The 26,550-nt window shown below is 40.4% G+C and overlaps 1 protein-coding gene across 7 annotated transcripts in view; it reads left to right on the top strand.

Annotated features, from left to right (window-relative positions):
• The window catches only part of LOC130172133 (neurocalcin-delta A), a 71,131-nt gene extending 45,636 nt beyond the window's left edge, over positions 1-25,495 (top strand). For all 7 annotated transcript variants that reach the window (XM_056380581.1, XM_056380578.1, XM_056380580.1 and 4 more), the window contains 4 exons: positions 7,680-8,090; positions 17,598-17,703; positions 21,383-21,502; positions 23,226-25,495. In XM_056380581.1, the coding sequence (XP_056236556.1) occupies positions 7,713-8,090; positions 17,598-17,703; positions 21,383-21,480 (582 nt within the window). In that variant the 5' untranslated portion in view covers positions 7,680-7,712 and the 3' untranslated portion in view covers positions 21,481-21,502; positions 23,226-25,495. The remainder of the gene's footprint in view (positions 1-7,679; positions 8,091-17,597; positions 17,704-21,382; positions 21,503-23,225) is intronic.
• Positions 25,496-26,550: the final 1,055 nt, after the last annotated feature.

Here is a 26,550-nt window from a genome sequence, read left to right as displayed (position 1 = left end):
AAAGTGCAAAGAATTGTGTAGCACCTCTTTTATTACCTTCGCCTGTAAGGTTATGTTTACACTTGTCTGTTTGCAATTTATATGTCGTACATGGGTCGGACCCATTAAATTTTGGTAGATAGACAGTTAATAACAGTTAATAATAAATAAACAATAATAATTAGATTAGTCCACTTCCTTTGGCTGAACTGTTGTACAGCCTGATGGCAGTGGGAGCAAAGGATCTCCTGAACCTGCTGCTTCTCTGTCCTGCCAGAATGATGTGGAGAGGATGGTTGGTATTGTCCAAGATGGCCTCCATCTTACATTGCATGCGTCTCTCCACAACAGTCCTGAGTGTGTCCAGACTCCTGCCAGGCACAGACCCAGCCTTTTTCACCAGCTTGTTCAGTCTCCTTGTGTTCATGTCAGACATGCTGCCGCCCCAGCAGACTGCAGCATTAAAGAGTACATGGCTGCCACTGACTGCTAAAACATGTGGATCAGGTTAAAGGGTTAGATACAGATTTTTTTATTTTTTTATAATTTTTCTCAAAATGAGTTAATATTTAACCTTGGTGGAGGTATGGCTCTACTGAGTGCCATTCTAGTTCAGTATGTCATTGTCTGAATAGTTAGCACACCTTTGTGTAATTTCTGTAAACAAAGAGACTGTAGTTGAGACAATCAGTAGACTCTTTTTATTGCCGGAGGTATTGTTAGAGATAGTATTGGCATTGATAGACATTTGCTACTTGTTCCAGTTTTTTCTTCTGGTTTACCTTAAACCAGTTTTTCTTGACATAAACAAAGAGATTTTTCACAGAATCTGGTGACACACAATGTAAAGCTGTCAATGAATATTCTGAATTTAATTATATAATTGAATTGAAAAAAAGCAGGCATTCGATTGTGAAAATTAATATTCAATTGTGAAAGAGAGCAGCACTACTGTGACTGTCTGCCTTGTGACTTCTCAGTCACACAGCAACATTGATTTAAAGGTAGGTCAACCTGGAACGAGTAGAAAATTTAACACCAACTGTGTGGTCATGATGGCTGAGAGAGAGTTGCACTCCGAGCAATCTTAAAAGCCCTGTTGGAAAATACTTCAGGTTTTGGTCAGTAGATGGCAAAATTGTGGAACCTTGAGATAAAGCTATATCCAAGCTATGAAAGCTACAGTTAGCCTACCATTCAGCACTAGCAACCTCACATCTGAAAAATATGCACCCAAATGAGCAACTACACAAATGGACATGTCTCTCGTTGTATTGTTTTGCCCTCTTATGGACATAATGCACAAAAATAGATATTTGACTGATTCAAACCTATGTGTGCTTTTTTTAAGAAGGAATAATCAAATGCCATTTTTGTCCAGATTTGACATCACTACCACAATGTGACTCTTTTGGCAGTGATGTAGTTCAGTTGTGGTTCATAAACTGCTGGTTATAGTTTACCAGTGAGAGGCTTCTGACGTAAGATACAGGCAGAGTGCACTGCTGTAACGTTGGACCATTTTGTGTCTCAGTTTCCCTTTTTATTTGACTCCCTGCTTCACATCGAAGATGTTTTATTACCTTTCTGAATTTGAACAGCTGATGATCACAGTTGGCTACTTGCTACTCACCTCACTCAAATACCTGCACCCACACAACCACCCATACACCTACACACACACACACACGCACACACACACACACACACACACACACACACACACACACATACCCACAGTCAGTGAATGTGAGCGTGAGTAGTGTGTGTGTACCCATGCGTATGTTTATGCAATGCACTCAGCCAGAAAGCTCATCAATGGCTGTGAGATTTTGCCGAATGTTACTATGGTAACTGCAGTAAAATTGCTTCATAAGAGTGAATTAGTCTTGCGAAAGATGAAATAAAACAGGATGAGGAGAATGAAAATAAGGTGCAAGCAAGGTGGAGAAGAAAGACAAGGAAGGGAAGAGTTGAAAGAGAGAAAGATTGGTTGAAGTGAAAGTGGCTTTATTAAAGGACAGCTGCAAAGTAAAAAGATGTTTTTTAATTTCCAAAAACAATAAACCTCATTCACATCATCACAGCCTTCAACACCTCTCATTACAGAGAGGCCTTGTGTTTTTCTAGAAATTGTTTTGTCCACAGAGGAAGTAAACAGAAACTATCTGCAGCTTAACTGGTGAGTTAAATTGTTGTAATGTGAATGTGAATGCGAGCCATGGAACCAATTCTTCTCAGACTCTATTTGAATCTGAATCACTATCCACTCCTTTCTGCAAGAGATGAATGATAATCCATTTAGTTGGAGAGATTAGAAGCAGCGTCCAAATGGTTCTGCAGTTGGCTTCAAGAGAGGAAATATGACTGGAAGCTTCAGACTTGTACAACATGTCAGCCGATCACATTGCACAATCAAGTTCTTCATACCTTCTCTGAACTATCTAGTGTCTGAGGTGAGGCAAGAAACTGTCCATGATAGAGGAGCGTGGGATTGTAAACAGCTAGTCACACACTTGAAGACCTCTTTTTAAATTAACTTCATTCCTAACTTGTGTAGACCCTGTGGAACAAAGCAGTTGCAGTTGCTTTGATTTCTGATCTGCCTCCATGTTTTATCAGAGCTATGATGAAGTCACACACTCCCCTGCAACAGCTGAAATCTGTCCACCATCAAAAAAGCCCCCAAAAAAGTCTGGAGCAGCAGCTTGCCTCAGTGGCAGTATTCAGCAGTAAAGGCCTCTCAGAGCTGCCTCTGTGCTTCATGTCTTGTGTTAAATTTCATTTTGTTCCAAGAAAAGTTTTGTTCTCTTTTTATTTTTGCTTGAAACAGAAAATGTTCATCACTATGATGCACTCATTTGACCTTTCACTAAGCCCCGGGCCCCTTTCTTGCTGCTGCTACGTCTGTTTATCTTTCCATTCTTGCAGAGCACATATGCATTTTGGAACGATAACACTGACAGATTCACAACTTAAAATTCTTCTTTGAAACAATACGTTCTTGTTTTCAGACAGAGGCAGAGAAAATCAGGATCTTTACTTCTGGCTGCTGGCTGTCATTGGTAGATTTGATCAACAGTAGTTAGCTAGCTAATTAAAAATGAAATGTTAACTCCAGCTGTTTGAAAATTCTGTCTCCTGCCAATGCTTCACTATTGTAATAACATGTTATATCAATATAATTAGCCAAAATATAATAACCAATTCCACTTGACAATCCAGCCGGTCAAGGGGAATTATATTATTATTATTATAATAATATTATATCATGACAAGACCCCTTTTATTCATGTCATTAATAAAAATCTGTTGATAAACAGTAAAAAAAGATGAAAGCTAATAGTTGTAGATAAAAGCGATTTATGTGATGACAGAAGAAGCACATGAAGCAACAAAACTGAATTTATGGGCCAACCCAGAATCCTCCTATTATCCCGTCTAAGTCCACCTGGCGTTTTGTTGTGGAAAGTGGGCGTAGACTGTCAGATTGCCTGTTCTTGGAAAGTCAGAAAGAAATGTTTAGATATGCCACCCCCAGCCCAACTGTGAGAAAGCAGCTTTCCAATGCTGTCTAGCTTTCTGAATAGCTCAGTGAAGCATGCGGCACCTTTGAGAGGCACAGAGATGTGTTCTGTCACTCACCCATGCCTACTCCTTTTAATGGCAGCTGCTGTCAGTCTCAAATGTACAGTGCAGTACATATGCAAACTTCTGTTCTCTTTTCACTGCATAAGCCCACATACAGTAACACCTTTATATTTCTGGTTTTATTGATTGTTTGTTTGTTTTTTTTACTACATTCAACCCTGAAGAAACAAACTATAAGCAAATTTAAACCTAAATCCAAAAGTTAATCATAAAATACCCTAAGCAGGAGTGAGGACCACAGTGTGTGTGTGTGTGTGTGTGTGTGTGTGTGTGTGTGTGTGTGTGTGTGTGTGTGTGTGTGTGTGTGTGTGTGTGTGTGTGTGTGTGTGTGTGTGTGTGTGTGTATGTATGTGTGTGTGAGTGTGTGTTTGTATTGTAGCAGTTTGTTTGTACCTTTTAGCCACATTAATGGCATGACTGTGGACAGCAGTGTCAGTCAGACAGTCTGTTGTTGCGTGCGTATGGAGACTGTGTTGTAGCAGCGGACAGGGTCATGACTGTGATTCCATTAGTAAAGGCTTGGCAACACACTGAAGTGAAATCACTCTGAGGGTCAGTTGCTGTAACGGCAACAGTGCAGTAATTGGCAAATTACTTTAACTTTCTCAACAAAACACTCGGTTGTGCAGTTTCACTTGCCATTAAAGGACAGAGGATGAAAATCATGATACTACATGTGCCAAAAACAAACATCTGAAGGTCTATGATGTTTGTTATTTTTTGCTCAAATTTTAAAATCTTTGTTGCTCTTTCATTTAATTCTGAAGGCTGTGCATTTCTTTGTCATGTGTCTTGTTTTTGATGTGTAATGTCTTTTTGTTTTTACTAGATTTGGTGAAAGTAGATAGAGAGAAAAAAAATAAACCGGATACTCTGTGGAGGAAACGGATAAAACCACCTAAAAGTCAGTAATTAAATTTCATGTCTGAGTAGAATCTGTAAAGCAGTGCAACATTATTGGATGAATTTCCATAAATTTGTAGCTTACGTTTGACATTTGTGGTTCAGAGAATGAATCCTAATGACGCTGGTCTTATCTTTTCCACTATTGCCACCATGAGGTTGACATTTGTGGTTTTGAGTAAAATGTCTAAAAACCACTACAGTATTGGATGAATTGCCATGAACGCATGGTACATACTTTCATGTTCCCCATACCGTGAATTATGATGACGTTTATGATCCTCTGACTTTTGATCAGGTCAAGATATCAATGTGCTCATAGTGTTTATGACCAAATACCTGTACAACTAAAGACATTACCATCAGCCTCAGATGTCACTCGTGTTTAGTGTTAATTAGCAAATATGTTAATTAGCATGTTAATACACTAAACTGAGATGATGAGCGTGGTGAATATTAAACCTGCTAAATATACAATGTCTTTCTGAGCATGTTGATGTTAGCATTTAGCTCTGAGCCCCGTTGTGTCTAAGTGCAGCCTCACAGAGCTGCTAGCATGGCTGACTCTTAGTCTTATTCATTTTTTGTCAACATCCTAGGTTTTACTCAAGATTACAGTGAGCACCTTGTCATGTGTAGCGTCAGTATCTGGGTTAACTTCCGCATGGCCTTGAGAGACTCCTTTCTTCCTTTGTGTTACTCTCCAGGTTATCTTGTTTTTATTGATATACTACTCTACATTCACCTTGTTAAATTGTGCATCTATTTCCATGTTATCTCCCTTCCCACATTTTCGGTATGCTGCTGTTTAAATGTTATGCCGTGCTCAGCGTGGCAGTGCAAACAATAGTCACTGATAGAAGTAAACAAAGGCGAAAATAATGCAGCAAAAATCAGTCCTCCATTCATTCATTCACCACTCAAGTGATTGTTTCACTTGATTATGATTCTGTCCCACTGAGACACTGGAGCTGTTTTCATCATCATGTTTACCAGAGAGAAGCTGTTGGCCACCACACTGGATCTTTTACTGTGTTTTACAGCTCAGTGTGAGCTCCAGCTTTTCCATCAGACTCTGAGAGCAGATCGTTCAAGTCTCCGATAAGTTATCACTTGTCAAATATCCTTGCTTACATTGTGGAATTTCTTCTGAGTGGCAGCCTTGGTTGAACCTTGTGTGCAGGACTATATTTTACTCTGATTGACTTGAGCTTTTGGTAGATTCAACCGCAGCGAGTGAGACCTAAAGCTCTTTTTTCTAATTTCTCTTAATATGAGATTGTAGTAGTTAACTACACACTGCAGGTGATGTGCTCACAAGGATGTGAAAAACAAACTTTCTGCAGTTGTAACTGCGTCCCATGGATTCCTATAGGGTGGTTGCATTTAAAGACCTCCCTTGGTGGTTTTCAGCACACAAGTGACTCATTTCCTGAGACTTTTCACAGTGAAGTGACAGGGCAATGCACAGAGCTGAATACACACCAGACATAAATACATAAAACCTAAACACACACAAGAAGCTCAAAAGCATGTTAATGAAATTACTGCATGTGCTGTAGTCATTTCAAACATTTGGTTCTCATAATTGTGTTTCATTCAATAAAGGCTAATGATGACACATGTTCAAACATGAGCATGCAGACACTCATGCACACACAGAGCATGGTTACTGTATTGAGAGCACAATCTCACTTAGACCAGGAGATGGCACTTCCTGTTTGTGTCACCAAAAGGACATATAAAAAACAGGCTCAGAACTTTTCCACTGTGTCTTTTGTCACTTTTTGGCTCGCTGTCACTATTTCCCGACTCACTCTAATTCTCCATCCGTCTGTCTGTCTGTCTGTCTGTCTGTTATCTCTTTTATCTCTTTTGTCCAGTATCACAAGAGGATTTTGTAAATTATAACAAATGTATGGAGGCCCAAAGTGACCAATACTAAATAAATAAGACAGTAAGAAATAACTGATTATACAAGTAAATACAGACTATATATTTAAAATAACCATGACAACCCAATTGAATTGTAAAGATTTACTGTAATTGTGTTTCTTTTTACAGTAACATACTTTATTTTCATTTTTATTTGATTCCAGCAGTTTTTATTTCAAAACTTTTTATGTCAAACTTTCTCCAAAATTAGTTTTTATTTATTATTTTTCCCAATTACCTTAGTTATTGTTCATCAGGCTGTACGACAACCAATCACATACTTTTGCCCCGTTTGTCTTGATAAACAGGCAACACAAGTTAACGTCCTAGTCTGTTCCATGAGGTGTTTTATGACCTTTATATCCAGGTCATGCTGTAATTTCAAAGTTCGAATCACCCAACATGACAGACAGCAAACACTCACTTTGATAAGCACTTTGAGTTGTAATACAAAGTGACTGGCTCAACTGCATGTAGGTGATGACTCACCTACATGACTCATTGTTACTATTATAGCAAATGTTGTATTTATCATTTGACATGAACATTTTTAATCAACTACAAACACTGTAAACAGGGATTATAAAGCCTTATCCTGTTCATAAAGATTGGCTCTACAAACACTCGTACTCCAGTTCCAGGAAGTGAATTAAAGAATTGTTTCTCAAGAGGTTATGAATCTGAATGATGTTTGTTGAGCAGCTCAGCTTAAATATCATTTGACTCCACCACCTTCTCCTCCCTGTGCATCTAAGATGAGTTTAATGTGTGTACAGATTTTATTGGCTAATTAAACCCATGTTGGGCATATGGCGCTGTGTGTACTCAGAGTACACAAAGCTGTTTTCCATGGAAAGTTCTATTAGTTTTTTAAAAAGGGAGTGATTTGAGTCCTGATCAACGTGAAGTCTAAAACCGAAGGTGTTTTACATATGTGGTTCATACCTCGATGAAGCCGCTTAAGGACAAAGCAGCTCCGCTCCTCAGCTTACTGTGGTGGTTTCTTTTCCTCCTGTCATGATGATGTCACTGTCAACCGCCTATACACTGAAATACCTTTTTAATTTAAACATTTCATACATGCGTGATGAACTGTTTTCCTCCTGTTATCCTTCAGTTGGGACCAAATTCAAAAAGCCGTTGTGTTTGAATTGTCCGTTGATATCTGTCTCATGCTGACACATCACCTTCTTCCTCCTCTGTCCTCCCAGTTGTGTGCAGAGTGATCAACAGGACTGACAAACATGGGGAAGCAGAACAGCAAGCTCCGTCCTGAGGTGATGCAGGACCTGCTTGAGAGCACCGACTTCACCGAGCATGAGATCCAGGAGTGGTACAAGGGCTTCCTGAGGGACTGCCCCAGCGGGAACCTCTCCATGGAGGAGTTCAAGAAGATCTACGGTAACTTCTTCCCCTACGGAGACGCTTCAAAGTTCGCCGAGCACGTCTTTCGCACATTTGACGCTAATGGCGATGGGACGATAGACTTCCGGGAGTTTATCATCGCACTAAGCGTGACGTCTCGTGGCAAGCTGGAGCAGAAGCTGAAATGGGCGTTCAGTATGTATGACCTGGACGGCAATGGGTACATCAGTAAAGCAGAGATGCTGGAGATTGTACAGGTGAGTGTGCATCATTCTTAGTGTGTCTTTCTATACAAACTCCAGATACTGAACAGACTATGGTTGACAAAAGTTCCCGGTGTCTAAAACAAAGAAAAAGAAAATTATAGCATCAGAAAGAAAGTGTTTGTCGTCTTGGTAACCTCTGTTTTCTCTGTGACTGTGAGCCTCCGTCAGTTCTGAGTTAATTAATCAGGTGACACATAAACATGTACACACCCACACATACACATTAACGGTAACATTAGCCAGGGCAGTGATTGTTACATCATTGTATTAACAGTGCTGCCAGTGTATCCATAACACACTCTTTATGACAGTGCTGGTATTTTAAGCGAGGCCAGGAGCACGTACAGCTCTGCTCCATGGGGGAACAAAGCTCTTCCAGACATGGAGCTAACACATGATTTCTGAGAGCGATGTCACTCAGGACCTTATTTACTGCCAGCATTGAAATGTCAGTGTACTTAAAAGTTGCATTTAGATATTAAGACTAGTTAGACCAATTGGAAATGTTCCCTGTCCTGCCAATGAAAGCAGTTTTGGAAACAGTCAGGGGCTCATTTAGCTTTACTGCTTTTTAAATGTGGCTTTTATCAAGAAAGGAAAATGAGATTTTCCATCTGTTCTGCACCTTTTACAGCAGCAAATGGAACCAAAGCTTAGACTAATCCATGTCTGCATTTCTGTATGAAAAAAAAGATACAGCTGACTCAATCTGAGAAACTCCAGTCATTTTGTCATTAGAGGAAAAGTTGATTTCTAGATTTTGGAGTTTTTCAACAGACAAACTTCAAGTGTGTAAGAATTGTTAAATTGACATCTGTTTTCTGGGCTGTATAACAGAGAACAGCTCACCTTAAAACAGAAAACAACAAGAGAAAAGAGGGAGATGCAGATGGCCTTTCCTCTGCAAGAGCTCCTTGTGTAAACACACCATTACATACTCACACAAATCAAGTATACGTTTAAGTGTGTGTATATGCTTTTTTAGTTTCTCCCACTTTAATATCACCTAATTTCACCTTCTCATCTTGTCTTTGGGTTGGTAGTCCGTTTATAAGCAGGAAGTCCCTGTGACCTCTGTCAGGACATGAAGATGTATGGGTGAAGAAAAGAGCTGCAACATACTGTAGAGAGGGAGAAACTGCATAGAGAGAGGAGCAGCCGATGAAGAGCATATATTATAACAGACAGTGTTTTTCATAGAGGAAGCAGAAAGGTATACAGTAATCTGTCTGCACGCACATCCGTGTGTGAGAGTGTACGTGTTCTGACTAACTAGAAGAATCTTTATTTCACCAACGTGTTTGGCCACGTTACGTTCATCAGGGTGATTTCAAAGAAGATTTTTCATTTTCCAGATTTTTTACCTCAACTAGTGATGGTGACCGTTTTTTTTTTTTTTTCACATTTGATTTAAATCACCCTGATGAAGGCCCTGTGCCAAAATGTGTAGGCGAAATACAAATGATTCTGACAGTTAGTCAGCTTGTGTTGTTGAGTTGTTGCTTTTTTTCACATTTGGTTCATTGTTACTTGAACACGTAATTGGCTGGTGAAGTGGCAACAGCACATATTTCTCATGCTCGATACTGATACCGCGAAGTGACATTCCCTCATCAGTGTGAATGTGGGCGACTGGAACCTTGGTGATGTAGTGATTATATGCAGGGGCTGGTAGGTGAACTGTTAGCTGTCTAGCTAACCCTTTGGCTCAGTCACAATAGCTTATTCTGTTTATTTCCCCTGACATTTAGCTCACTATAGCACACCACTTCGTTCAATAAAATGTTATTGAAGAGAAAAAATAAAGCTCTCCACGCTAAGAGCTTGGTAACTTATCTTATTAACTTAGTTTGGTCACAACTTAGATAATAGGTTAACAGTTTTTTTTTGTTTGTTTTTTTTTTTCAAAAGATGTATTTGTACCATCGACTCCTGTCTCACAGCCGTCTGTAAACCACAGCCCTTCTGTGGAGCACTTTTTACGCTCTCCAGCTCTCCTCACAGGTCAGCACTGTCAAGACAGCATGCTATTGGTCAGTCACCAAAGCTGAACTCTACACAGAACATTAATGCAGAAAAATATTGGATCCTCTTATCGCAGTGTTTCAATTTGAATTATTTAAAATAGCTAACAACAGCGTAATAACACAATGATGCTCAGACTTTACTGCCGATGTAAGTGAGGGGACACATCTCCTCTTCTCAGTGATACATGCTAAACCTGAGTCTTAAACCTGCAGTAATAGTAATTTCTTGGCTACTTTGAGGCAGCGAAAACTAACTGTAAACACCACTTTGCCTTCGCCTTATAAAGTTGTTATGTTAGCAGCAGTTGTTTTTTTACACTTCCAGCAGATGTGAGAAACATTAGCATTCATTAGAAGTCAGGTTTGTGTTGACTTAGTGAATGTTAGTCCAATATTCACTCCCTTTTTAGTTCTGTCTTTGGTGTCTTCGGCTAGTGGTAGTAAAGCTAGGCGCTGTGTCTTTGCTGCTGGCCTGGTAATGTACAGTGGGCTTATCAAACAGCAGCCTGCTGTGTTGGGACACGATGCTGATGAGAGCAGTGAGACTGAACCAAAAGGTGTGGCCTATAAAACTAAAACAATCCCCTGAAAGATGTTTAAATGCTCTGTAGAGCTCAGATGAACTGCTGATTTAGACGATAATTCTCTGTGTCAGCCATTTTTCTTCCATTGCTATTCTAAAATATTATGTTAAAGTTGCTTTATACTTTGATTAAGTGCTCTTCCTTGTTGAATATCATTGGTGTCGTTCCCATCACAACATCACAGAGGCTTGGTTTGTGTTTTATAAGCAAACTCTGAGTCACTGACGGTACGGGTACAGTAGCTGTAGAATTAAGCTAATAAAGCCAACTTCTGTGAGTCATTTCCAAGTTAGTCACTGCCAGTTCCACAAAATATCAATTTATAATGCCTCACATTTATAACATGTATTGTCGCTTTAAGAATACATCAAGACTGCAGTGATTCAGACTTCAGCCTGTCATTCCTTTCTACATCCTGACAACATAAACCCTCCGACTACTTTCCATTAAAAGGTGGTGCTGTTCCCAAGGACAACTGAAAAGAAAGCAATGACTTAGAGCCTCGTGTCTGACTGTCTGCAGAGCTCATCAGCTGAGGTGAAAAAGGACAAGAAAAAGTGGTTCAGAAATAGTTCTGCCTGAAGGAGGGCATGAATATATATATGTGTTAAATGTGTATATGTATGTGGCAGTTGTTAATTAACTGCAGCTTGTTAAGGACTCAGAAATGATCCACTTGCAGCATGCATACAAAAACCAGTCTTACAGTTCTAAATTTAATTGTAGCTTTGGTAATGTAGACGCAGGAGCTACGTGTGTTACTCATTAGATTAGACTGTGCCATTCCTCATTGTTGAGTGCAGTTTTAGAAAAAAGCCCAGGGCCATCTCAGGTTCTTTCTTTTTATCTGACACACAGAAGCATTTATTCATACACACATACGCACACAGTATTCATTTATCCTCATGTCTGTCCCTTCCCTCTCTGCGTTTGGCTGGCTGACTCTGTCGGTTCAAAGCCACCCACCTCCACAGAGAGAAAGCAGGCGTAAGAGAAAAGTTTTCAAGTAGCGCAGATTTGTGCAAGTAACTGCACAAGAGCTCACAGTGTTTGAACAAAGTCTGCAGCTTAGCGTGATCACAGTATCTGCCATCAGTGATATCAGCGGGCAGATTGTCAGGTGGTTCTCATAAAGCGAAATCCAACCGTTTCCTGCCACTTGTACAGGTCTGGGTTGTGATGGGCCAGACATCCTTCTCCCGATCTTCTCATCTCTCAAGATAATAACCACGAGCTTCAGTGTTGATATTGATGTGGCGCTGGTTTAGATTGAAGGAAGTGAAAGGAAGGATCTTTTGAATTATAACCTTCCACATCTTTTTATGCTAGTTTTAGCTCAGTGTGATTGCGTTTAGCCTTTCAGTCTGTCCACCACTTTGGTTCACACCGTCATATCATGTTTTCCAGAGGCAGGGAAGTCACCACCAAAGTCAGTGCCAAGGACAATTTATGATACAGCTGGCATTTATTGAGAGCAAACGCTAGCAAGCTTGTTAGCAGGTTTGTTAGCTACATCCATGCTAGCCAGCTAAACCTGGAAACACTATCAACACAAAATATTTTCAGGTCATTTTGGTAAAAATCTTTGACCATGCTGAAAAATCTTGAAATCTTTTTTTGATCCTCCTTTGTTTAGAAAACAAAGAACTATTGACAACAGCCAACATTTGTTAATCTCAGACTAAATTAATCCCATAATATTCAGGTCAGAATTTTAATTTGTTCAGTACTTTAGTTTATGAGCAAACACCAGCAAAACTAATGTTCCATCAGCCTCAGCTGTACTTTGTGTTTAGTGCGCGGTAGACTGACGAGCTCTGTGTGCTGTGACAAAATACACGTGTGGTCACCTTCTACAGCTACAGGTCCCAGTTTCAGTACAAACCCGCAGAGCTGCTAGCATGGCTGTACTGTCTGCTACGTACTCACTGAGTATATGCTGCATACTACCTACTAAAACAACAAATTAGTATGCAGTATATAAGTACTGAAGTATACAGCCAGTATCCCAGAATGCATTTTGCATGAACCAGCGGCAATGACTGGCGGGGATTTTAAAGAAGGCTGAAAGCTGTTGTAATATTCACTAATAACACTGTTAACAGCTCACTTTTTAAAATTTGAACATTTTTTCAGGTGAGAATGTAACTGTATAGACTCACAATTATTGGTCCGTTCATGTGAGTTACGTTTATTTGTAAATCTGCTGCGACGATTTCAGAGATTGGAGCACCCTGCCAGTTTACTGTGCCGTAACGTCCTGGGTCCAGAGCAGTGCTTCGCCGTCATGCCTCTTACCGAGCCTCCGCCTCATAGCCCGCCATTATAGTTAGAAATGCCGTAATGCATCATGGGACAGATGAATGTGTCCAGTATGCTCACGGCGTATACTGAGAAATTCTTGCTAATCTAGTATACGTCTGGGTATTTCTCACGTACACAAAATTCACATACATTATGTACGCATCTTGACGTCACACTCAGTATGAACAGTACGTTAGTAGGCGGTTCGGAACACAGACTTAGTCTTGTTCATAATCTTTTATGTCCAGCCTGTGTTGTTGCTCATTACAGAAATAACTCTTAATCCTCACTTGGCAGCAGGGAGCCCAGTTTTTAGAGTGTATTCTCTCCGTAAGGGATATTGTTCATCACACCAGTATTATTGTGGCCAGCACTTTCCGGTGCTTTACCTAAAGAGCCCTTTCCTCCCACAGTGGTCTCCATGTTCTCTATTCACATTCACCTCCATTTACTGTAGTAACTGGGAGCCAGCTAATGCTCTCCCGCAGAGAGTGTGTAAAATCTGGTGATGCTCATAATTACCCTTGCAGTGGGAGTACTTGAATGAGATGGATCTCGGTCAGCCTGGCTCTTCCTAGTCAGATAATGACAAAATCTGAACACAGGGAGAAAGATATAACTGTCTCCTCCACTCATCAATATTTGATATCTAACCTCTGTCTGTGTTTCATCTGAAACACTGAGTTTACAGCAGAGCAGACAAGCACAGAGGGAAGTTCATTCTTTCAATCAAAAGTCTCAACTGGCAAAAAAAGAAAGAAAGGAGAGAGCATTCATACTGGTAATTTAATGAGATTGAACAGAATAGTGGGAGTAGATGAAGAGATCAGAGAGATGAAGGCTCCATGGGAAACGTATTCATCTGTGGTGTGAGGGTGAGGCGAGACACCGTGCGTGTTGTGCCTCAACAGTTGGAAGACCTCCCTCTCTCGTTCTTAAACTCTGCCTTTCTACATGTGTCTCTCTCTGTGTTGTCTGATGTGGTTAAGGTGTAGAGAGAAGGTATTTATGTGATGATGCTTTCCATTCTCACTCCCATTCATAAGTGGTCAGGTAACAGTCCAGAGTTGTTGCTTAGTAGCTATGTGCTTTTTTTTTCTCTTTATGTGACCTTAACTGTCGCTCAGGCTGTTTCTGGCTCCACAAGAGATGATGTTTTGTTCTTGTCTGGAAGCTCCCAGCTCAAAGGTTATGGAAGCACCTTCCTTTTTCTCTTTGGGGCGTTCATGTTGTAGAATTGATGCTCCGTAGATTGCTGAAAAATACAGATTTGTGTTACGGACAAATAAAAGAGAGATTACCGGCGGAGAAAAAATAATGTCACGGCTCTTTTGATTGTTAGATTTGTGAGAAATAAAGAGAATCCATAGTATAAGGTGAGAGGAGAGATGGAGACAGACAGGCCTGATTTTTCAACAGCTTCAGATGTGCAATCTAAAGACTTAAAAGATATTATATATTTTTCTAACTGTCGATAAATCCCATCACAAGACTGTGTTAGTCCAATACTTTCTGACTTCCATAACTTTTCCTTGGCACGCTGATTCCTACTGAGGATATAAATCTTTAAAAATGATTTAAAAATACTTTTTTTTTCCTTTTTTTAAAGGGTGAATTATTTCCTAAAACAGTGTAGCACAACTTTTTATCAAGTTTTACTTAAACAAGAGTAAACAGTGCGTTTGATAGGGACTGGCCTGAGCCACAGATTAATACTGAATGGGTCTGCACTTCAAACCCCTATAGGACACTAGGTCGTCGTGTATGTGGGATTGAGTCAAAATGAACTGCAATGTTTGTGGTGATAAAGTCACTCAGTGTATTGGCATGGCTGCTGATGAGGAATAAGACATGTGAGACTTGGGATACACACAAACAGAAAGATAAGAAAAATGTCTAAAAAAAAATCACCAGACTTGTACTTCAAGCAACCCTTTATTTGTTATGTATTTTAAGAATTTATTGAATGTCATTGTGGAATGAAATGGGTTGAGACAAATCCTTTTCTCACTTTTGTTCAGACTGTTTTCATTCAGGGAATTCTGAGAGGCTTATAAATTGCAGATCGTTTCTCTTCTTATTGGTTGCTTGTAATTTTGGGATTTATAATCTTATTCCAGTGCACTGCTCTGGATTAGACCAGCAGCTAAATCCCCACTATGTAATATTGGCTAAATGTAATAAACTCTCACTGCAGTCTGAAGGATTTCGATTAATAACAGACCAAACTCCAAACTGAAATAAAGGCTGATATTAACTGTGGCTGCTGCTTGTCTCTCAGTCTCTCCTCTCCGACCCAGAAGCTGAGCTGTGTAATAGGAGGCATAACCAGCACCTATTTAAAGCTCCCGCTGCACTGTAATCACAATCAAACTTCTTCTGTTCACATGTCAGCTCCTATTCCCCTCAAAGCCGCCTCCTTATTAGAGACAGAGAGAGTGGGTTGTGATTTCACTGTTTACTGCCAAACAGCCTGCGATGCAACAGAGAGCAGAGGAGACACAACACTGATAAATAGTCTGTGAGGGATTGTGTACGTGCATATGTTTGTCTCCGCCCCTCCCCTACCTCAGCCATGGAAGTGTAATCGCAGAGCAGTGAAGCGGCGCTACAAGCTGACATATTGGAATAAATCCTCATCTGTGGTGAATGGATACAACCACTGAGAATGTGCATTGACTTACCTGTGTTTGTCTTTGTGACAGAGCAGAATAAATGTTACTTATATCAGTAAATTAAATATCACAGGGCAATGTTACATAAGATCCCGTGTGTGGCAAACTCCTTTGTGTGGGCCTCCCCAGGTCTCTTTTGTTATTATACTCTTATCTTTAACTGGACTGAATGAATCATCAGCTCAGCACAGCAACAACTGCACAAGCTGGAAAGAGAAATACTGCAGAACAGTTCCCAAGAACTCAGGACAGGAAAGAAGTAGTACAGAAAATATTGTGTGTGTGTGTCATTTGCATAGATTGCAGCAGTAGGAGTAAATGTGTATGAAATAATGACTCAAATCATAACGATTTCAAGTTTCTTCAACTCAGAAATGTAAATTCCCTTGATGCCTTAAAATTGTGAATCAACTGAACTCAGGTTAAAGTTATGAATGAAGTTAAACAGAGACATTTTTACCGTTCCATGACAATAATTAATTAGTCATTCATTAGTAGGTAGAGTAAATGTAATAGTTACATAATCTGCTCCAAATATTTTAAGAAACCAACCTGTCCAGGAGCAGTGAGGTGACATCCATGACTGCCTCAGTCCTTCTCCTCTTTCCAACAAGGACAAACCACACCAGTGTCCGTGTCTGTGTCGATCGCTCTCTTTTTCACACTGTAATCCTTCCTCTGAACACAGTTTCTTATTTATCTGGAGCATCACAAACATTTCTTGAACGTTTCCAAGGTTTTTCCACCATAGGTTAGCTACACTACACACTCCTAGCTGCTGTAGCTGCTCCATCTCCCTCTGACACCATGTTCTGTTGTCTATATGTACATTGTAGACACATCTGGTGACTCAACACAAGCACCCGACAAGACAGCTGCATCTTGTTTCCCAGATTTTTATCATGTGTCCCCTGTGCAACACAGTACAACATGCTGAAGGTTCCTACCCATGTATATAGACAGGAACCGTCGGCATGTTCTCCAGTGTTGCACGGGGGACACATAATACATGACGTAAAACAGCTGTCTGTCCAGTGCTTCACTGTTTACAATGTACATATAGACAATAGAACAGCCTCTTCAGCTCGGGCAAACTCTCTGGTTGATGTAAAATGCATCGCTACCGTCACAGACATCAGATTTAAAGCTCTGGTATACTGCTGAATACAGACACATTTACCTGCTGCTCATATGATTAATCAGCATTGTGTGAATTCGTTTGGCAAGGACTTCGGTGTGACTAACTGAGTTAAGTTAACTGAACTTGAGATTTTAAGATGAGTCGACTGTTTAGTCACATGGACAGTCATTACAGTCATTACAGTCATAACAGATTTGGTTTTATATTTCCTCAGTTTAAAGAGTCAGTTCTTCTTTTGACATGAAGACATTTTGTACCAGAGTCAGTACAGAGACAACATGCAAGGCTGCTCTCAGTGACTTTGTTAGATTATAAGTGTATATAGGGACTGAATTGGATATTAACTTTCATCATGGAAAAAGGTTTCTTAGAGGGGGAGCGCATAGAGAAAACGCTTTTTAGAAACTGGATCAGTTGTATCCAAAGCACTAAAAAATAACCACAGCATCAGCAGATCAATACATCAAGCTTAGTTCCCTGAGAGAAAGAAAAGCAACTTCACCACTGATACCGAATTTGCTAAATAAAGAACTCTAAGTACTGCCAAAAGAAGGCTGCATTGTAGTGGCCTCAGAGAACCAGTAGCAGTTTTCTAAACCACTTCTCAGGAGGGGGAACAAGGCCAAACGCTGGAGGTGGTGGAAGAGATACCAGCATTTCACAGTTGGAGAAAAGTCCTATTTACTGGTGAATCCAAATTTGAGATTAGAGATTTTGTTCCTAATAAATCTCTAGTGAGTGTATAACCTCGTTATGTCCCCATGTAGGCAATCTATAAGATGGTGTCCTCTGTGATGAAGATGCCTGAGGATGAGTCCACACCTGAGAAGAGGACGGAGAAGATCTTCAGGCAGATGGACACCAACAGGGACGGTAGGTTAACTTCATCTTCATGTCCACGAGTGAGTGAGTGAGTGAGTGAGTGAGTGAGTGAGTGAGTGAGTGAGTGAGTGAGTGAGAGAGAGTGATGCCGCGTAACTGAGTTAAAAGGTCACACCATTGGTTGGCCAGCCCAATGTTGGAGTTTCCTCTTTCAAAATGAACAATGAGCAATGTTGACAGCTTGGTCACTAGATATCCAGACTGTTCAGACATCTTTACCCACTTCTCTTTTGTTTTGTTTTTAAGGACCTAGCAAAACCTAAGCTAAACCTTAGCTCCTCTCTGTAGAGGAGAGTCACCAGTATTACCCTGCGAGCATGCGGTCAGGCTTTCCCTCCGCAGACACACATCTCTATGTTGACGATGTTGAGGTTATAAAATCAGCATATTAGCAGCAGAGCAGCAGCTTGGAGATGGCTTGGAAGGTAGCATGTAGTGTTAATGGGCTGCATGTCACTATTTCAAACTTGTTCCATTGTCCGTCAACAGAAACAGAAAAACATTTAATGAGAACAGCTTTATTAAAATGTAGCTTTATTAAAATACTGTATCTGTGAGCACAGAGAGGAAGAGAGAAGCAAACAGATGAAGGGCTGAAACCGGCTCACACAAGGCAGAATGCAAACAGCCGATGACACGGTCCAGCCATATACTAGTTTTTGACTTGTCTTGTTTAAAATTGGGGTAATTTCACATAGATGTTGCATACATGTGGTAGAATAAATTGATGGTACAGAAAAAGGTTAAAGTGACAGTAAAACAGCATGTTTATGTTGGTCATTTTTGTGCCAAGATCAACTGCTATGGTGTATTAAGATAACCGCAGGAGGACCTTCTACTGCCTCTACTCTTAAAAACCAAAAAACTACTGCAACATTGATTTTGCTGGTAAGACAAAAAAAGATTGTACTTATAAGATATTTGTGATTGTAGCTTGTATCCTGGCTTGAAATACAAGTCCATTATATTTCTTTTGCTTATCTACCAAGATACCAAAAGCACTTTAAAACAATCTGGTAGAAATCGATTGATTGGTTGATTGACTTCAGTGAAATGAGACATAACAGGCATTTCAAATGCAAATGTATTGAACGGTTCATCCCTCTCAGCTGGTCACCAGCCTGGTTAATAGTGACAGAGGCATTCTCCAGTCTGAAGCTGCTATTCACTGCCAACAGATTTCACACCTGACCTGTAATTGTAGTCATACACAACACACTCAGTCACACACAATTGTGATGTAGATACTCAGAAAGCACCAGCGATCCTGAGCACAGGAAACACAGAAACAAGGTGGGAGGAAGAGAGAGATGGACAATTAGGAATTAGTGGCTGGTGTGGGTAGAAGGAGGAGACACAGTGAAAGAGGAGAGAGGGTGGGGGGTGGGGGGGGTGACAGCAGAACAAAGACAGCAGCACACAGTGATCGGGAGCGTGCTGACCTGGACGTGGAGACATGCCGTCTTTCTCTTCTTTAAACGAACATCACAAGTAGTGAGAACACACCGACTGCATGAGAGAGGCAACTTGAGTGTCTCTATTACGGGGGTGGTCAGGAGAGCGAAGAGCTGTCTCGACACTGCCACCTGTTGGTGAGAAATGGGACATCATCAGGACTGGTTGTGACTTCTTTGTAAAGGTTTGTTTTCATCCCAGTAAAATTCTTCCAAAAAAAACTTCACGGGTTTGAAAAGCAAATAAAAAAAGTTTCACATTTTCGCAGTGAATGGGTGAATGAGTTTTTTAGAGTAGAGCTTCAACAGGAACACATTTAATGAAGAACTAATGGACCATAATACTGTCAGTGTCGTCGTTACTGACATTTACTTTTCAGAACAAAATGTATCTAATGTGTCTGCAGTGTTCAATCCTCCATGTTATTAAAACAGGATGTCATCACAGATTGTCCTCTTTTATCAACCTTTAAAGGTCTAATATGTAACTTTTCCACATTGAAATGTCTAAAAACAGCTAGATCCATGTTATAAATTTTGTTGAGTTATGTACTGACATTATCCTGATCGTTTCCAGCCATTTTCAAACCCAAATGTATCCATCATTTTAATCAGGGTAACAGTCTGTTTCAATTAGTCGCCTGTCGATGGCATCATACCCCCTATGCACATACATCAGTGGTGATTGTTTGTTTTAAACCATAATTTATGATACATTTTTAAATCTTGGTCATTCAGAGCTGTATACACTGTTAAAGGAACACTTAATCATCACAGTATGACACCAAGTCACTTAAACTTCACACAGACAGTTTTTCTCTCCTGATCCTTCCTGACTGATTCTTCTCCAGTTTTGTGTTTTGCTGGTGTCTTTTATCAGTACTGGTAGCATGAGGCGGAACCTGCAGCCCAGTCAGGTTGCACAGGTAGTCCAGCTCATCCATGAGGGCACATCCATACATGCGGTCACAAGAAGGTTTGCTGTGTCTCCGAGCACAGTGTCAAGAGCATGGAGGAGACACCAGGAGACAGCGTAACACAAGGAGAGCTGGACATGGCCGAGGAAGGACATCGACCCAGCAGCAGGACCGGTGCCTGCTCCTTTGTGTGAGGAGGAACAGGAGGAGCACTTTCAGAGCCATACAGCATCATCCAGCAGGCTACTGGTGTACATGTTTCTGACCAAACTGTCAGAAACAGACTCCATGATGGTGCCATCAGGGCCCCATGTCCTCTAGTGGGACCTGTGCTCACAGCACAGCAACGTGCAGCTCGACTGGCATTCGCCAGAGAACATCAGAATTGGCAGGTCGGCCATTGGCTTCCTGTTCTCTTCATAGATGAGAGCAGGTTCACACTGAGATCATGTGACAGGCATGAAAGAGTCCGGAGACGCCTTGGTAACGACAAGTACTGAGCTCACTGATGCCCTGATCCAGGTCTGGGAGGAGATCCCCTAGGACACCGTCCGCCGACTCATCAATAGCATGCCCAGACATTTTTGGGAGTGCATCCAGGGAGACGGGGGCCATACACACTACTGAGTCACATTATGAGTTGCCGTGATGAAATTCATGCAACTTCGATCAGCCTGTGATTTCAGTTTTCTACTTTGATTTTCGGTGCGATTGTAGGTCCAGCCCTCAGTGGGTTGATGATTTTGGTTTCCATTGACCGTTATTACGTCATTTTATTCTCAACAAATTATACAATGTACATCAGTAAAGATTTTCAACTTGAATTATTCGTTTGTCGTGTGATTACATGTGATTTAAGTTTTCCTTAATTTTTTTGAGCAGTGTCTTTTAACCAGATGAAAGACTTTAGTTGTCAGACGTCTAGATCATAACTTATTAGAGAAATGAGCTGAGCAGATGTTAGCAGCAACTGGGCTCACAGCCCCTCCGACACGTCCTGTTTTCACCAAACAGCAGCGAAGAAACACTGATTTTTAACACAAAACAGGTTTATTTAGTGTTTCTACAGGTTTTAATCACCAGGTCTGTTTGCTTTGGATGGGAGGAGACCATCTGTGGATGATTCAGCTGCCAGTAAATTAAATTAATTAAGATTAGATGGTATTCTGACAAAATCTAACTTTAGTCTGACTTTGGCTTTAGCCTCTTTACTTTCCATCAGTTTTAAATGCAGATACATATAAATTACCAAAAGATAATTTCTCTCCTAATTCCAGGCTGGTCTTGTGTGTGTTTTAGGCAAGCTGTCTCTGGAGGAGTTCATCAAAGGAGCTAAGAGCGACCCCTCCATCGTCCGCCTGTTGCAGTGCGACCCCAGCAGTGCTGGACAGTTCTAAACCCGAGGCATCAGTATAACCTGTAAGTCTTACATTTAATTCACTTGCAATACAACTCACAGTGAAAGTATCTGTTGCCTAAACATTTAATCACATTTTTAAAAAGCAGCAAAGTGTAGCAGGATCAGAGAGGTGAGAGGTACGGACTGTGCTCTGGTTGGAAAGCTGAGGTTCAGCCTCAGGAATGAAGGTGCTTGCTGCAGGGGAGCTCTGCAGAGGCTGCGTGCACCGTGCTGAACGTGGGATGGGTCATGCACAGTGGCACTGGCTTTGTGACTATTTGTAGTTCATGGACTGATATGAGAGACTTTGTAGGAGGTGGCCTGGTATTTTGAAACACGCACTGAAGCTGTTGATGCTCTTAAGAAGTTTCTTCTTTTTAAAGCCTTTAGTGTTGGATGTTTGAAGTGCCGTGTTTTTGGGCACGTCTTGTAAAAAGCCTCGGTATTCTCTCAGAATTTAAGATCTTTACTTTATAAAACCCAAGAACTTGTGTTGCCTCCCCATGTGTGTTTATGACACTGTTACGATGTTTACTGTTGAGGGAAGTCCACAAACATTTCTTTAGTTTTGTGACAATGAGCTCCAGGCAGGAGTTGTCTCACCACTTTGTGAACTCGGGCTACAACTTCACATCTGAGCTGATAGTCACAAAAGGTTTCTTGGTGCTGGAATTCTGGCAGTGATGATGTTTGGGAATAAAAGCAGAGAAGAAGTCGGCAGCAACAGCAGCCTGGCTGATGCCTGTCTCTTAGATGAAACAGTGATAGCATCCCTCTCTCTGTATGGGGAGTCTACAGTCAGTCTCATCGGCCTTCATAAAGTTTGCTTGGACTTTTTCTTGTTTCAAGTACAGCACTTTCTCTCAAACAACAGATATGATACAGTTATGAGGGTGGATAGGAAGGTCTTGTAATGATAAACTGTAAAACATTTTCTTTTGGTAGATGATTTTGTGCAAAGTGATGTACAGTAAGTGCATTCAGCAAAGATAGCTTTTATTTGTTGCTCTATCTTCTGACTTCAGTGTCCAACACTAATTCTCCTGAACACCTGGACGTAAGACTCCTGAGTAGGACGACAGAAGAGACATTTAGAGGAATCAGAAGTTGATCAACATTGATTATTACATTATTTAAAGGAATATTCTGACATTTTAAGAGATGTGCCAATTACACCTCAAGACTCCAGGAGGTCACTTTGTTTTTTTTTTTAATAGGTATGAGGGGCTAATTAGTGAACATAAGAGTTGGTGGAGTAGCTGTGCCTAAGGTAACTGCCTGCTGGCTGTAGCGTCATATTTACTGTACAGACATGAAGGTGGTATCCGTGTTCACATGTAACATTCTGCATCACGCCAATAAGAATATTATGAAAATGTTCAACTATTCCTTTAAATTGAAAACCATTCATGCAGTTTATGTTAGTGGAGTAACTCAGATAAGGTACTTGTTGTTTTTAAATGAACCTGCACACTGTTGTCATCTGAATGCATTTGTTGACCTGGCAGCCATTGACCTCTACTGTTTCATATTGTATTGCTGTTACTGCAAACCATGAAATGCAACATGTGATGATGACTAATGATAAACATTAAAACACCTGCCTCAGTGTGTGTGTGTGTGTGTGTGTGTGTGTGTGTGTGTGTGTGTGTGTGTGTGTGTGTGTGTGTGTGTGTGTGTGTGTGTGTGCGTGCCTCAGTGCTAATCTGACTGCTCTGCTCCTCGTCACTTGTCTCCTCACAGAGCTTCTTTGGGTGACTCTAAATGCCCTTGACTCTCCACTATGGAGCAGACTGATGATGAAGGATGACAAGCTGATGATGACGATGAAGAAGACAGGCCTTCAATTTGCACTGAGGACTTCAAAGACGGGCAACGGAGCCACGTTCTCCAGTTTTCCACCTTGAGCCGTTTATCAAAACTCTCCAAACCCCAACATAGACTGAACCTCATCAGGTTATCTAACCCCACTGATTGTAATTGACCAGGACCCCTCAGTTCTCCCATAGACATGTCAGAGTATAAGGAAGGTCTACAGTAGGTTGTATATATACAGTATAAACTGGATTCTCTGTATCAGTGTCTTTGCTTGGCTCTCTGTGCCCTCTGAGGCTCCAGCCAGGGCGACACAGAGCCTCTATCACTCTAATGTGTATCATAGACAGAGTGTGTGCATGAGACGACAGGGGAGAGATGATGGTGTTGAATAACAGGACATACTGTAGGTGAGAGAATTAAATCTACGGAGAGGACTTGTGAAGTTTGTCCTTCACTCAGAATACGTACTGCTCTTAGTTTCCTCTTTTCTACTGTGAGAATGTGTACGCATGTTTGTGTATTTTGCAAACTTGATAGACTTTGTTTCATATTTTGTGCTGGGACAACAACAACATGTAATATTATGCTACTATGCATATGCACCCTAATCGATAGTTTGATTTTGTGAAGTGTCACTGACGTAATGAAGGATGAAATGCATCCCTTTATCCATCATCTGTTCCAGTGGTTTCTCATATCAGTAAGAACCTGACGGAGGATTTTGGAGCTGCAGCGTCACTGCGCTCTATCTTACGGTTAAAATAGAAAACTAGTCTTTAAAGTATTTGAGTAGTGTAGATATTTTAAAGTGCAACTACATTTTTAAGCAAATTCACATAGCCCAGAATGCTCGGTTCATAACAAATGTTGTGAAATAATAATGAAAATGTTTGTGTATTTAAGCTGTTGCAGGATGTCAAGCATGCAAACCCATTTCTTTTTGACATGTACTCTGTGAGGAAGACACTTCTTCACATTCACTTTCAGATGTCTTTAAATGCTGCATGTTGAATCAGTCGTTGAACAGTTGGGTACAGTGGTGCATAGACTAAGTAACACAAATGCATGTGACTTATGCGCATGTGTGTGTTTTTAATGTTTGTTTATGAACATCAGTGGCCAGCGGCCCCTGCAGCTCTGTGCTCACTTCTCTATGTTAGTATTGTCATCATTAGTGCTACCGGTGGTCAGTGTTATTGACAGCATGGACGGCCAAAGCTGACACATCTGACGGTTCGTATGAATAACTTCACGGAGGGAAACAAAGAGGGGCTGTAGGAAGACCACCATGCACAACAAGCTGTACACATAAAGACACACACTGTTTAATAGGGGATGCTGAGAGACATCTTCTGTTTCTGTTGATCTCAATAATGAAATCACCTCCCAGCTGCACCAGTAACAGGGCCAAACGTACGCAGTCCCAAAGCTGAGTATACTTTCGACTAGATGGTATTTAAATAATTTATAGGATAACATAAAATGACTGACATGACGTTGGGTGACACAACATAAGTGATGGTGTCCCACAAATACAAACACTCCCAATAAATCAATTAACATTTTTTGGTCTCATCTCCTCTCCCTCCTTTTTTTTCTTTGCTCAGCTGCAACAGAAAATTCCTGAAAAGAAAAAGGAAGCAGTCCCTCTTGTTTAGGATGTTTAGAGGAAGCTCGGCCAGGAGCAGGGAACGTACCCGAGCCCTTCTCCGGGGCGGAGCCAAGCCGTTTCAGTTACTGCATTGTTTCCCAATCAGAAAAGCTTTGATTGTTTTATTAAGTAACTGCTGTTTTTTGTAGGAAAATAAGAAAAAAAAAAAAGATGCAGACAAACAAACAAATGGAGAATCACAACTACTGCAATGATACTGTCACAATGTGTTGCTTTTATTGTATTTTTATGATTTTCTTTTCTTCTTTTTTTTTCTTTTTTTTTTAAAGCTGTGTCAGGTATAACATTTCTGTTAAAACACAAAATAGCATCTTGTGCCAAATAAAAACAAAAACAGTATTCTATAAATTTATACTGTACAATTGTTATTATCTGTTGAACAAAATGTTTGTAATTGTTGCATTTTGTAGGTTTTGTATGGTATTCTGTATTTAGTGAACTGCAGTTTTGGAACACAGGATTCTGTTTTTTTGGTCAACTTTAAAAGGCAAGAATTAAATTTACAATTTATTGTGTGCAAGCATTTATGTGGTGTCTGGTTAATTGTGTAATTTTTGTGTGTATTATTGTGGTTTTAATTAGAGTCTGATGGATAAAGTTTGACTTATATTACCTTATTGCAGATATATTATATCGATGTATTTGTTCGCCCATAAGTAACAAAAATATTCAGCTCAGAACTACCGAGAATAATTTTTCATAGAAACAGTGTTGTCATCGCATAGTTTGTCCACCAGAGACAAGTTTAATTTTTAATTGTAAAATGTCCCAGTTCACACATACATGTATAATATGCAAAACTATTTTATAAAAACAAGTATCGGGGCGCCACGGTGGCTCAGCTGGTAGAGCCCGGCCCGGATTAGAATCTGACCTGCGGCCCTTTGCTGCATGTCATCCCCTCTCTCTCCCCTACCTTCCTGTCTCTCTCTCACTGCTGCTATAATCAAGACAGAAAAAGCCTGAAAACATAATTTAAACAAAAAAAACAAGTATCAAAAGGTTTGTGTTTATGTAAAATAAGGGAAAAAGGAGTTCCAAAATACTTAGTTACTTTCCACCACTGGTCAGGTTATATGGGGCACCGATTGTGAAGTGGTGCATAATACAATTAATAATTAATACAATTAAGAGCAAAATTTCACCACATTTAGCTCCAAATACTGTTTAAAAAAAAAATATTTACTTTTCTTTAAAAAAAAATAATAATATAATGCTTAAATCTAAACGTTATCTAAATGTTAAATTTAAACCTGAATGTTGAGTCTAAATGTTAATTGTAAAGGTACATTACAGTTTTTCTAATGCTAACGTGATCCATGATACCAAAATGCTCACAAATGAGAGAAGTTAGAAGTGTTTTACTTATCAACTATCCCGTTGAACTGCCTTGTGTTGTTGAGCGTATTGTATCTAAATAGAAGGGCTGTAAGTATATACAGTAAGAAGACACAGTATGTGCAGCCTGATTTCACCGCCTTTCACTTAACTTTTCACTGTAGGTGATGTCCATGGTGACAGAAAACAAGAGTGTGCAGCAATACTAGCAGATGAGGCTGTACTTGGGCCGAGTGCAGC

Source organism: Seriola aureovittata, chromosome 7 (assembly GCF_021018895.1).
Source record: "Seriola aureovittata isolate HTS-2021-v1 ecotype China chromosome 7, ASM2101889v1, whole genome shotgun sequence".
Classification (NCBI taxonomy): Eukaryota; Metazoa; Chordata; class Actinopteri; order Carangiformes; family Carangidae; genus Seriola; species Seriola aureovittata.
The sequence above is the reverse complement of the archived record's forward strand: the minus strand, read 5'-3'. Positions and strand labels throughout refer to the sequence as shown.